The following is a 14,202-nucleotide window of genomic DNA, read 5'->3' on the forward strand; positions in this document are numbered from 1 at the left end:
TCTTTTGTTTACATAAGGCACTTATTTTCCTGCTGCATTGTTGTATTGATTTCTTTTTTTATCTATATCATTCTTTATTTATTGTCCAAGATGCCAGGATAAAGCATAACATGAGGTCATAATTTCAGGTTTTCTTTTTTTTTTAATTTTTATTGGAGTATAGTTGATTTACAATGTTTTGTTAGTTTCTCCTGTACAGCAAAGTGAATTGGTTATATATATATATCCACTTGTTTAGATTCTTTTCCCATGTAGGTCATTACGGAGTATTGAGAAGAGTTCCCTGTTGTCTACAGTAGGTCCTTATTAGATATCTATTATATATATAGTAGTGCGTATTTGCCTCTATTGAGATTTCTTACATTTTCAACCACTCATCTAATTTCACCAGCACTCGTAAATATGATTCACTTCTGTCTGAGAAACCCAATCCCTCTATTTTTTTTAACATCTTTATTGGAGTATAGTTGCTTTACAATGGTGTGTTAGTTTGGGCTGTGTAAAAAAGTGGATCAGCTATATGTATACATATATCCTCATATCCCCTTCCTCTTGCATCTCCCTCCCACCCTCCCTATCCCAGCCCTCTAGGTTGTCACAAAGCACCGAACTGATCTCCCTGTGCTATGTGGCTGCTTCCCACCAGCTATCTATTTTACATTGGGTAGTATATATAAGTCCATGCCATTCTCTCACTTCGTCCCACCTTACCCTTCCCCCCACCATGTCCTCAACTGCATTCTCTACGTCTGCATTTTCATTCCTGTCCTGCCCCTAGGTTCTTCATAACCTTTTTTTTTTTTTAGATTCTATATATATGTGTTAGCATATGTTATTTGTTTATCTCTTTCTGACTTACTTCACTCTGTATGACAGACTCTAGGTCCATCCACCTCACTACAAATAGCTCAAATTTGTTTCTTTTTATGGCTGAGTAATATTCCATTGTATATATGGGCTACATATTCTTTATCCATTCAAACCACCACTGGTTTGGTGGTGTTGAATTCTCTTACCTTTTGCTTGTCTGTAAAGGTTTTAATTTCTCCATCAAATCTGATTGAGATGCTTGCTGGCTAGAGTAATCTTGGTTGTAGGTTTTTCCCTTTCATCACTTTAAATATGCCCTGCCACTCCCTTCTGCCTTGCAGAGTTTCTGCTGAAAGATCAGCTGCTAACCTTATGGGCATTCCCTTGTATGTTATTTGTTGTTTTTCCCTTGCTGCTTTTAATATTTTTTCTTTGTATTTAATTTTTGATAGTTCGAGTAATATGTATCTTGGCGTGTTTCTCCTTGGATTTATCCTGTATGGGGCTCCACAGACTTGATTGACTATTTCCTTATCCATATTAGGGAAGTTTTCAACTGCAATCTCTTTAGATATTTTCCCAGTCCCTTTCTTTTTCTCTTCTTCTTCTGGGACCCCTATAATTCGAATGTTGGTTCATTTAATGTTGTCCTAGAAATCTCTGAGACTGTCCTCAATTCTTTTCATTCTTTTTTCTTTATTCTGCTCTGCAGTAGTTATTTCCACTATTTTATCTTCCAGGTCACTTATCCATTCTTCTGCCTCAGTTATTCTGTTATTGATTCCTTCTAGAGAATTTTTAATTCCATTTATCATTTGTTTATTTAATGTTTAATTTCATCATTGTTTGTTTGCTTTTTATTTCTTCTAGGTCCTTGTTAAACATTTCTTGTATTTTCTCCATTCTATTTCCAAGATTTTGGATCATCTTTACTCTCATTACTCTGAATTCTTTTTCAGGTAGACTGCTTATTTCTTCTTCATTTATTTTGTCTGTTGGGTTTTTACCTTGCTCCTTCATCTGCTGTGTATTTCTCTGTCTACTCTTTTTGCTTAACTTACTGTGCTTGGGGTCTTCTTTTTGCAGGCTGCAGGTTTGTAGTTCCTGTTGTTTATGGTGTCTGCCTCCAGTAGGTTAGATTGGTTCAGTGGGTTGTGTAGGCTTCCTGGTAGAGGGGGCTGGTGCCTGTGTTCTAGTGCATGAGGCTGGATCTTTTCTTTCTGGTGGGCAGGACCGCATCTGTTAGTGTGTTTTCAGGTGTCTGTGACCTTATTATGATTTTAGGCAGCCTCTCTGCTAATGGGTGGTGTTGTGTTCCTGTCTTGCTAGTTGTTTGGCATAGGGTGTCCAGCACTGTAGCTTGCTGGCTGTTGAGTGGAGCTGGGTCTTAGCGTTGAGATGGAGATCTCTGGAAGAGCTCTCGTCGATTGGTATTATGAAGGGCTGGGAGGTCTCTGGTGGACCAATGCCCTGAACTCGGCTCTCCCACCTTAGAGACTCAGGCCTGACACCTGGCCAGAGCACCAAGACCCTGTCAGCCACATGGCTCGGTAGAAAAGGGAGAAAGAACAGAAAGAAAGAAAATAAATAAAATAGTTATTAAAATAAAAAATTTAAAAAATATTATTCAATTAAAAAATAAATGTAATAAAAAGAGAGCAACCAAACCACTAAACAAATCCACCAATGATAACATGTGCTGAAAACTATACTAAGATAAACATAAAAATCAGAAACTAGTCAGTCGCATACAGCAAACCCAAATTCTACAGTGGTTCCCAAAGTGCACGGACTCAGTTTTGGCATGATTCGTTGTCTATTCAGGTGTTCCACAGATGCAGGGTACATCAAGCTGATTGTGGGGATTTAATCCACTGCTCCTGAGGCTTCATGGAGAAATTTCCCTTTCTCTTCTTTTTTCGCACAGCTCCTAGGGTTCAGCTTTGAATTTGGTCCTGTCTCTGCATGAAGGTCACCCTCTGGTGTCTGTTCTTTGCCCAGACAGGAGGAGGTTAAAGGAGCGACTGATTAAGGGGCTCTGGCTCACTCAGACTGGGGGGATGGAGAGGTACGGAATGCTGGGCCAGCCTGTGGCGGCAGATGCTCCCACGATGTTGCAACAGCCTGAGGTGTGCTGTGTGTTCTGGAGAAGTTGTCCCTGGATCGCAGTATGCTGGCAGTGGCAGGCTGCACAGGCTCCCAGGAGGGTAAGTGTGGATAGTGATCTGCGCTTGCACACAGGATTCTTCGTGGCTGCAGCAGCAGTGTTAACATTTGATGCCTGTCTCTGGTGTTCGTGCTGATAACCGTGACTCGTGCCTGTCTCTGAAGCTCATTTTGGTGGTGCTCTGAATCTCCTCTCCTCACACACCCTAAAACATTGGTCTCTTGCCTCTTAGGCAGTTCCAAATGCTTTCCCTGTACTTCCTTCTGGTTAGCTGTGGTGCACTAGCCCCCTTTCAGGTTGTGTTCATGCAGCCAACCCCAGTCTTCTCCCTGGGATCTGACCTCGAAAGCCCAAGTCTCAACTCCTAACTGCCCCCACCCCCATCCCCCGCCCCACCAGGTGAGCAGACAAGCCTCTCAGACTGGTGAGTGCTGGTTGGCACTGATCTTCTGTGCGAGAATCTCTCCACTTTGCTCTCTGCACCCCAGTTGCTGGGCTTTCCTCTGTGGCTCTGAAGCTTCCCACTCACCCACCCCCCAGTGAAAAGGTTTCCTAGTGTGTGGAAACTTTTCATCCTTCACAGCTCCCTTCCAGAGGTGCAGGTCCCATCCCTATTATTTTATTTCTGTTTTTCCCTTTTTCTTTTGCCTTACCCAGGTATGTGGGGCGTTTCGTGCCTTTTGGGAAGTCTGAGGTCTTCTGCCAGCGTTCAGTAAGTGTTCTGTAGCAGTTGTTCCACATGTAGATATATTTTTGATGTATTTGTTGGGAGGAAGTGATCTCCATGTCTTACTCCTCTGTCATCTTGAAGGCACTCCTGTATTGATTTTTAAGTGCCTTTTTATGTTCAATAGAATATGCTTTTGCTGTATTTTATTGTTTTATTTTTTCTGCTTGTCATTTGAATTATTAGCCATAAAACATATTTTTTAGTTCTTGGAGCATGACACACCCTACTAGGCAATGAAAATACAGCAATGAACAAACAAATTCTTGAAATCAAAGAACTTACATCCTAATGTGTGTGTGTGTGTGTGTGTGTGTGTGTGTGTGTGTGTATGTATTAGGAAGCATAGCGATAGACCCTAACTGTGTCACTGAAGTAAATAAAATAGTAAAGAAAAGAGCAAAGTGATAGAGTGAAGAGTTTATTTAGTTAGGTCAGGCAGAGAAGTCATCTTTTAGGAGATATTTGAGTTAAGATGATGTTTGAAGTGAATGATAAGAGGAGGAAAGTACAGGAGACTTGGAAATAGGAGATTTGCAAATGGATGAACTAGCAAATGGTAAGGCTTTGAAGAATAATTGCACAAGACATGGCCAAACAACAGATGGACCAATGTAGCAGTAACATAATAGAAACATGACTGGTAGATGAGACAATTGAGGTTGAAAGGGATTGTGTCCTAAAGGATTTAAAAGGTCAAAAAGAATTAGATAAAATGTCTTTTCATAGATAAAAATAATCAAGCATTGGTAATTTCATACAGTTTTACTTAATAGTTTTATTTTATTCTAATTGCAGTGGGAACCCACTCAACAGTATTAAGGACAAGAGTATGAGTTTATTGATGCTTTATCAACTTTTTGACTGTTATTTATCATTTTTTAAACATTTTTATTGAGATATAATTGATATATAACATTATGTATCATTTGGGTGATCAACATGTTGATTTGATACATTTGTATATTGCAATATAATTGCCACAGTGATGTTAGCTAACACCTCTAACATGTCATGTAATTATCATTTTTTTGTGGTGGGAACAAGTAAGATATAGTCTCTTAGGAACTATGGAGTTTATAATACAGTATTGCCTATATCACTATGCTGTGCATTAGACTCCAGGGTTTATTTATCTAGTAGTTCCAAGTTTGTACCCTTAAACAACAGATCCCCAATTCCTCCACCCCCAGCCTCTGGTAACAAATATTGTACTCTGTTTTTACAAGTTCAGCTTAAGTTTCCACATATAAGTGAGACCATATAGTATTTGTCTTTCTCTGTCTGACTTGTCTCACATAGCATCTTTAGAGTCAAAGTGAGTATCTGGTAAGCAGCATACAATGTGCTCTTGCTTTAAAAAATAAATCCAGCCAGCCATTCTGTGGCTTTTGATTGTTAAATTATACCCATTTACACTAAGAGAAATTATTGATATGTAAGGACTTACCAATGCCATCAATTGCTTTCTGGATGTTTTGTATCCATTGTTTCTTTTTCCTTCTGTTTCTGCCCACCTCTGTAAAATGGTGATTTTCATATTAGTATGCTCTGTTTCCCTTTTCTTTATCATTTGTTCATTTACTCTAAGATCTTGCTTTGTAGTTACCATGAGGCTTACATAAAATATTTCATAGAGAAAACAGTCAATTTCAAGGTGATAGCAACTTAATCTTGATCACTTACACAAACTTCGTTCTTTCACTCCCTGTCTTTTATTTTTGATGTCACAATTTACCTCCTTTTATATTGTATATTTGTTAACAAATTATAGTAGCTATAATTATTTTTAATAGTCTTCTCCTTTAACTTTTATATTATAGTTAAGTGGTTAACACACAATCCTATTAAAAGTTGCAGTTTTCTAAGTGTGACTGTATATTTAACTTTACCAATGTTTTATATACTTTCAAGTGTTTTCATGTCACTGAGTAGTGCCATTTTGTTTAAGCTTATAGAAATCCTTTTAGCATTTCTTCAAAGGCAGGTCTTGTAGTAATAAATGCTGTCAGATTTTTGGCAAGAAAAGTCTTCATTTTTCCTTCACATCTGAAGGATAACTTTACTAGATAGAATATTCTTGGTTTTCAAATTTTTCATTCAACACTTTAAATATGTTATTACACTCTCCCCTGGCCTGTAGTGTTTCTGCTGAGAAATCTGCTGATTGCCTAATGGAGGTTTCTTTTTAAAGAGTTACAATTTCCCCCCACTTGGCTCCTTTTAGGATTCTCTATCTTTGATTTTTCACAGTTTCATCTAATGTGTCTTGGAGAATGTACTATTGCACTGAGATAATAGAATTATCTATTGACTTTGTCAACTTGGACTTTCAAGTCTCACTCCGGGTTTGGGAAGTTCTCAGCTATTATTTCTTTAAATAAAGTTTCTGCCCCTTTCTCCCTCTCTTCTCCTTTTGGGATCCTGATTACTCTAATTATTGTCTCTTGATGGAATCACATAAATCACTTAGTCTTTTATTGTTGTTCTTTCCCCATTCATTTCTGTTGTTGCTCAACTTTGACTGGGTTGTTTCAAAATTCCTGTCCTTTAGCTTACTTCCATTCTTTCAATTCTTTCTTCCATTTGCTTTACTCTGATACAGATGCTCTCTATTACATTTCTCATTTAATTCATTGAATTCTTCAGCTCCACAATTTCTGTTTGGTTCTTATTACATTTTCTATGTCTTCAGTAGATATTTTGTTTATGTATTTTTTTCCTGATTTCATTGAATTGTTTCTCTGAGTTTTCTTGTAGCTTACCGGGTTTCTTCAAAACAGCTATTTTGAATTCTTTATAAGCTAAATTGCAAAAATCTGCCATTGAGATCAGTTATTGGAGATTTATTGTTATCTTTCGGTGATGATATGTGTCCTTTATTTTCTTGTTCCTGAGAAACCTCTCTTATTTCCCAGAAGGTGGTGTTATAGCTCAAGTTTGTGGTTTCTCCCTTGCCCACAATCCTGGTCTGTTTTTCTGATAGCACTTTTTACCAGACTTGCTTTCACCATTGCACTTGGGAGCATGTGGCCAGAGTGGGAAGAGGTGTGAGTTTAGCATTTGCACTATTAGGGATGCCTGCAAACCTGTTGAGGAGATCTTCAGGACAGGTACTCCCAGAGTCTCCTGGGTGGACCTCCTGTTAAAGTCCTGAGCACAGTCAGCAGGAACTATGTCACTTTAATGCACTTTGATATTCACTGACTTTTTCCCAATCTTCTTCCTCCTCCCAACCATGGAGCTTCTGCCTTAGTACTCTGAGTTCTGCTGGAAAGAAATGTGTTTCTCCAGCAGCATCCTGCACTAGTGGGATAGCTGAGCAATGTGTGCTCTCCTTTCTTCTCACAGAAGAGGTTAAAGTTGCCAGATATTTCAGCCCTGTGCAGTGTTGCCTTGGGGGATGGTGACACTGGGAAAATTCCTGATACCATCTCCACTGTGACCAAACAGGATTTTTTTTGTTTTTTGCTCCAGTGACATGTTGGAATTTCCACCCCAGGAAGCCTGGACTTTTGCAAAATCTCTCTCATCTGTAGGTATCTGACCAGGTCAGCACTCTCCATGGTTTGTTTGTTTGTTTGTTTTTATTGACTGTGGTGAGAGGGGTTGAGGCAGGTTTGCTGGCTCTTCTAGTTCCACAGCCCATACCGATATCTGTCTACCTCCTACCAGATGCACAGGTGGGTGAGACTCCTTCCATATCCCTTGGTATACTGTGCTGGATCCCACAACTCCCACAAAGGTGTTTTTGTCCGTGGATGGATGTTTAATTCATTGTTTAAAAAGGGAGACAAAAAGGAAGAATGTTTTATACAACAATGATGCTGACATCACCTCTTATTTGAATGTTTTGTAGAAAATAGGTCATAAGAAGCCAAGAGTAGGAGTGGTATAGCAATTCAATACTTGTTACAGTATTGACATGCTGGCTTAAACTAAGAATGTAGAATGGAAATGATGAGAATAGGTCAGACTTAGATTAACAAGAATGTTCTTACTTTACATGTGTTATGTGAAAGAAAGTGAGAAGTCAAAGATGATGCCAAGTACTTGGCCTGAGAAATAGGAGAAAACCCTGGGGACATTTTCTGAGTTTCAGAATATTCCAAGAAGAGAAATTCTGGGGACAAAATCAAGCGTTCACTTGATATATTACATTTGAAAGGACTATTAGACATTCAAGTGATGATATGAAGAAGGTTTATGCATATACACATTGCATTTCAGGGTTGGAGTAGTAGATTTGAGGATCATCAGTCTGTCAATGATATTCAATGTTATGAGTGTAAACTACATCACATATGGAAAAAATATAGACAAAGAAAGGAGTCCAAAAGAGCATCCTGTAACACTTGGGTATATAGAGTCCCAGTGGAGGTCTTGGAGCCAGGAAAGAAGATTGAGTTACAACAGTCATTAAGGTAAAAGTAAATAGAATTGAAGCATTTTTGAGCAATTAAAAGGATTATACTACTGATATATGCTATAATATGGTTGAATCCAAAAACCGGATTGTAAAGGCAAAGACACAAGGTACAAAAGACCCTCTTATACTGTTTGATAATATTTTTATTTAATGTCCAGGAAATGCAAGTTTATAGAGGAAAAATAAATAAATTAGTTTTGCCTGGGTGTGGAAACAGGATTACCTGCAAATGAGCATGAGGAAGCTCTTTCGGGTGATGGAAATGTTCTTAGCCTGGGTTGTTGTGATGGCTGTACAGCACTGTAAATTAACTAAAAATCATTAAATTGTATGCATAGACTATGTGAATTTTATAGTATATAAATTATTCTTCAAAAAGCTATTAAGAAAATAAGGAAACCCTGTAAATATGGTATTATTGAAGACTAGAGAATTATATTTTTCCAAAAATAATTTGCAGTCAATAGTGTCAAAGGTCAAAAAATGATGGCATTGGGTAAGGCAAAATGAGGTTTGAGATGACTCTGATAAGAATAATCAAAAGATATATTTCTCTTCTTTAACAAAATGGTGGCTGTTTCCTCACAGTCCCTATAATTTGAACCTTATCTTGGTACTCTCATAACAGTAGAATAGATGAACCTTGGACATTTTTATGAGTTCTATAAATATTAGGATTTCAATTTTTATTGATTTGAGTTTATAGATTAATTTGGAAAGGAATTATGTCTTTAAAATATTTACTTTTCCCACACAGTAATATGCAAAAAGGCAGCTACAGGATGAATTTTCTGGCTACTGACCATGTAGCTGCAATACCTCTAAATAATTAAAAATCAACTATGAATTACAAAGAAAATTTAACAGCACCCAAGTAGATACATTCAAAAAGATAATGATTTTACTGCTTTAAATTCAGAAGAGGATCTTGACACGCCAAACTCCAAAGATAAATTCGCTGAACTTCTAGAGAAAACAAGTTGGTTGGAAAATGCTCAGGAGCCTGCTGCATCCTCAAACAATAATAGTCAACTTATCATGACATCAGTCATCACTCAAGGTTTTATGTGCCTCTGGAGGAGAAACACTATGTGAATCTGTTTGAGGAAGGTACACAAGCAAAATTCTATCTAGACTTCATGCAAAGAACTGGTGCCAACCTAGAAATAACTTTTGTCAAAAACCAATGCCTCTACATTATAGTCTCTGGTAAGCCAGAATCTGTCACGAAAGCTCAGAAGGAGATTTTTGCATGTTTTAAGAAACAAGTTTTAACTACAGCTTCCATTCCCAAAGAACATCTTTGCTTTGCTAGTCTTGCTAGGCAAGACTGGTGAAAAACTGCAAGACCTAGAACAAAAAGCTGCAACCAACATTCAGACCTTATGCCCAGTTAACCACAGCACCTGGATCAATACTATTGGCACCAAAGAGATCATGAAAAAGGCTCCACATGAAGTCTTACTTATGTCTACTGAACAAGACAAGTGTGCTGAAGAAAGGTTAGATGTGGGAAAAGCATTTCATCCTTTCATTGCTGGACCATCCAATAAAACTTTTGACAGAATCCTACAGGAAATGGAGGACCACATCCACATCTCACCATCTAGTGCCAATCAGATACAAATAAGCTTTCCTGGAAAAAAGCAACAACTAGATCAGGATCAGGCTTGTGTAAAGAAGATTTTTGACAATACTACAGAGAAAACCACATCCATAGATGTGGAGAGGAAGTTGCAGCACAAATGTACATAGGTCTCCAAAATAATTCCGTCCAGGAGATCCTGGAAAGAACTGGAGTTTCAATAGAGATCTCACCCTCACAGAGCATGTCAGATTCTGTGACATATCATTGTAAGCCTGAAAGTTTAAGGAAGGCATTTACTGAAGCCTACTCAAATACCAAAGTTTACACTCTTTCCTCTATCTCTGTACCTTCCTGGCTTCACAGATTTGTTATTGGTAAGAAAGGTTATAATATATCTACAATTACTTAGAACATGCCAAAAGTTCACATACATTTTACTGGAGAAGATAAAATTACAATAGAAGCGCTGACAGAAGATGTTAATTATGCTAAAGAACAAATTGAGGTCATAGTAAAAGATCTTATTAACAGGATGGATTATGCAGAGATTAATGTTGACTATAAGTTTCACAAACTCCTGACAAGGAAGAAAGGTGTTATCATAAATGGGATTAAAGAAAGGAATAAAGTTTCTGTGCTAATCTCACCTGAAAATGCAAAGAATAACTAGATCAGCATTGAGAGGGAATCTCATGGTGCCCAACAGGCCAAGAAAGAACTTCTTGAACTTGCTTCTCATTTAGAAAATGAGCACAATGACTTAATCATTGAGCAAAGATTTCACCACGCAATCATTGGGCAGAAAGGTGAATGGATACATGACATCCGTAAGAAGTTTCCAGAGGTTCTAATTACTTTTCCTGACCCAGCACAAAAAAAAAGTGACATTGTCCAAATTAGAGGACCAAGAAATGAATTAGAAAAATGCACGTAATATTTGGAGAATGTGGTGACAGACATTGTAGAAAGTACCTATTCCATAACTATTCTCATCTTCAAAAGGCTTCACAAAAATATCATTGGAAAAGGAGGTGCAAACATCAAAGAAATCTGTGCAGCAAGCAACACCAAAATTAATCTTTCATTAGCAAATAGCGACTCAGAAAATATTGTCATCAGTGGAAAGCCAGCAAACTGTGAAGTGGCTCGTGATTTGATTCTTTCAATTCAGAAAGATATAGCCAATATTTCAGAACTAGAAATTTCTATTCCTTCCAATCTACACAAATCCTTTATTGACTCTAAAGACGGTTTGATTGGTGCAGTCACGGAAGAATGTGGAAGTATCCATATCCACTTTCCAAAAAACAACTCGGGACTTCAAAGAGTCGTTATTAGGGGACCTGACCAAAATGTGGAGGTGGCCAAGAAAAAGCTGCTGCAACTAGTAGAAGAGCAAACCAAGAGTTATTCTGTGGTCCTCCATTTCAAGCCAGAGTATCATAAATTCCTCATGAGTAAAAATGGAGGCAATGTTCCCAAAGTCTGTGAAGAGACTAGAGCATGTATCATTTTCCCTATCCCTGAGGACAAGGATCAAGACTTGTTAACTATTATAGGGACAGAGAAGTCTGTCAAAGATGCACAAAAGAAACTAGACGGTTTAATTACAAATCTAGATAATGTGGTAGAGGACAACATACTGATAAATCCCATGTATGACCAGCACTTTTTTATGCAAAGGGGCCAGGTGTTACAGGAGATGACTGAGGAGTATGGTGGTGTGATTATTAACTTTTCATGTTCAGGAAAACAGAGTAACAAAGTCACAATCAAAGGAGCAGAGCCTGTGTAGAAGCAGTCAATAAACATATTCAAGAGGTTAATGGGGATTTGGACAATGAAGTAGCAACAGAATGTGTTATTCCCCAGAAGTTCCCTCAGTTTTTCATGGGACCAATATGTTCTTGGATCAGACAAATCACTAGAGATTATAGCGTTCAAATCAAATTCCCAGAGAAAGAGGAGATTTCACTTACCAATAAACAGCCAGCTGTTCTAGAAAATAAGGAAAGGGAAGAGAGCACTACAGGAGCTGCTTCTATTTCCCCAACAAAATGTGACACCATATTTATCTCAGGCCAAAAGGAAAAGTGTGAAGCAGCCATGGAAGCCCTTAAGGCTTTAATTCCTGTCACTGCTGAAGTAGATGCGCCCTTTGATCTACATCATTACATCATTGGTCAGAAAGGAAGTAGGATACACAGGATAATGGATGAGTTTGAAGTTAATATACAGGTATCAGCATTTGAATTAGAGTCTGATATCATTTCCATCACTGGCCTTGCTGCAAATGTAGAACAAGCCAAGGCTAGATTACAAGAACAAGTCAAAGCTTTACAAACTGAAATAGATGATCGATCATTAAGAAATTTCAGACTCAAGTTCACATTAGACCCCAAATAGTACCCCAAGATCATTGGTCAGAAGGGGTTAGTTATTGCTCAAATTGGTTTAGAGCATAAAGTTACTATCCATTTTCCAAGTAAAGGGAGCAATGAGATACAAGACGAAATCACAAACATTGGATATAAAAATAACACCATAGCCGCTCGGGATACAATAATGGAAATGGTGCAAAAGTTTGAAAAAACAGTTACTAAGCAAATTTCACTAAACTATCGTGTTCATGGCCACATTATTTGATCCCGTGGAAAAGCCATTCATAAAATCATGTATCAATTTCAGGTTGACATCTCTTTCCCTCCTAGAGGAGTCCAAGATGCAAACATCGTCACTGTGACTGGACTCCCTAATAAAGTCACAAAAGCAATTAATCACATCCTCAGTCTTGAGGAATATTTTCTGGCTGTTGTTCCAAAGCATGAGTTACAGAAGGAGCATATGAAGAAGGTCACTCTGTGTGATTTAGTCTATATTCCATCCAAGAGTTTTGCAGAAAAAGATGTTCCCTGTACTGCAAACACCATTCAAAAGATCCCTGACATGAACAGCTCTGAATATTTTCCAAGCTTGGATCCTCAAGTGGACTCTAAGACTCACCCTTGGAGATGCAAATAATGACCAAAACCCAGAAATTTTTTTCCAGCAAGCTTACTGAAAGATGTCAAAAATTATCTCTAAACAGACCCAACTTCTGGATCATTTGTATATTTCTTATACTTTGACTCCAATACATCTCTCCTAAAATCCTCCAAAATACGTTATAGTGAAAGTGAAGTGCTCAATTCTGTGTGAGTCCAGTAATTACCAATGTAGTGTCTAATTTCCACTCAGGACCTGCCTTTGAAATTTCATTTATGGGACAAACTTTCCATTGTTTTAAAGTTTTAAAAATATTTCATTAAAATTTTAAACAACTACCACATGCTTCCTGAATTTCATGATCTGCTTAGCATGTCATTGTTCACTTAACTTTCATTATGAGAACTCAATAATGTGGCAAGGAGATTACATCTGTGTCATCGTCCCAAGGCATGAAGTTTGAGTTCACAAAAGCTAAAACTGATTGTTTTAGTTTTTAGCACTGATTAGTGCTAAAAAAATAGCACTGATTATGCTATTTTTACCCTTTTTCCATGTATTCTTATTTGCATTACTCCTGATCTTCTCTTTTGTAGAGTGCAAACAGATTCTTTGCCAACAACCAAAATGTTCATTTAATGTGGCTTATAGAATAGAAAGAAAAATAAACTTTGGATATCATGATTAGGTGCTGGCTGTGGCGTTGGAGTGATTGCATATCAAAATTAACATAGCAGTGATGTTAGAAGGGATATGAAAGGCCAAGGAATGTAAAAAATATTATCAGGTTACTTAGAATTGCTTTGGTTTTTCAGATGATGTTTCTAATTGCAATTTGGTAAATTAAGATTTCCATGATTTTTTTTTTCATTCCCCAGACATACTTTACAAAAGGCTTCCTTGGGAAAAAATGTCAAACCCAAGAGACTGTATTTTCATCTATTTTCCAGTGATCTATTAAGTCTGGTAAAACCTTAGGGTAATGGTAACAAGTGTTATTTTAGTGAATTCTGTGGGTCACCAATAAGATCCTCCCTGTATGATAGAAGCACTTACTACTCATTCAGATGCTGCTGTAAACAGCTGATGTCTAGTGTTTACATCTACTCACCACCAGCATTTTCCTCATCTGAAGTGAGTCACCTTGCCCAAGGCATGTCTCCTTCCCAGGGGTAGCATCAATCCAATGAGTAGTCAACCCAGTCCTGTTTCCTCATTTTAGGACAACTCTGCTTGGCCATCTTAAGTGTAGCGCTCACTGTGAGCTCAGATGTCTCCATTGTTGGGACTACATCAACATTAAACTTTCTGCCCAATTCTGCTTTGTTCATTCCCCAACAGGTGTTCATCTAAGATGATTTTCCAGTAAACTTTCTATATCCAAATGCTCTCTGGGTCTGATGAAGCTATAGTTAGATGAATTAATCTGAAAAACACCCTTATATGGGATATGAGGGTTTGTCAAAGGAGGGGAAATGGAGACAGACCTTAATATT

The 14,202-nt window shown here is 37.8% G+C and overlaps 1 protein-coding gene across 1 annotated transcript; it reads left to right on the top strand.

The window, feature by feature from the left end:
- The first annotated feature begins 2,885 nt into the window (after window positions 1–2,885).
- On the top strand, window positions 2,886–12,742 carry LOC101323171 (vigilin-like). The gene is given in 6 exon segments (XM_019932122.2): window positions 2,886–2,939; window positions 9,001–9,190; window positions 9,193–9,443; window positions 9,445–9,877; window positions 9,880–11,505; window positions 11,508–12,742. Coding segments are annotated over 6 exon segments (3,789 nt in total).
- Window positions 12,743–14,202: the final 1,460 nt, after the last annotated feature.

The sequence above is a fragment of the Tursiops truncatus genome, chromosome X (genome assembly GCF_011762595.2).
Source record: "Tursiops truncatus isolate mTurTru1 chromosome X, mTurTru1.mat.Y, whole genome shotgun sequence".
In the NCBI taxonomy this organism is placed as follows: domain Eukaryota; kingdom Metazoa; phylum Chordata; class Mammalia; order Artiodactyla; family Delphinidae; genus Tursiops; species Tursiops truncatus.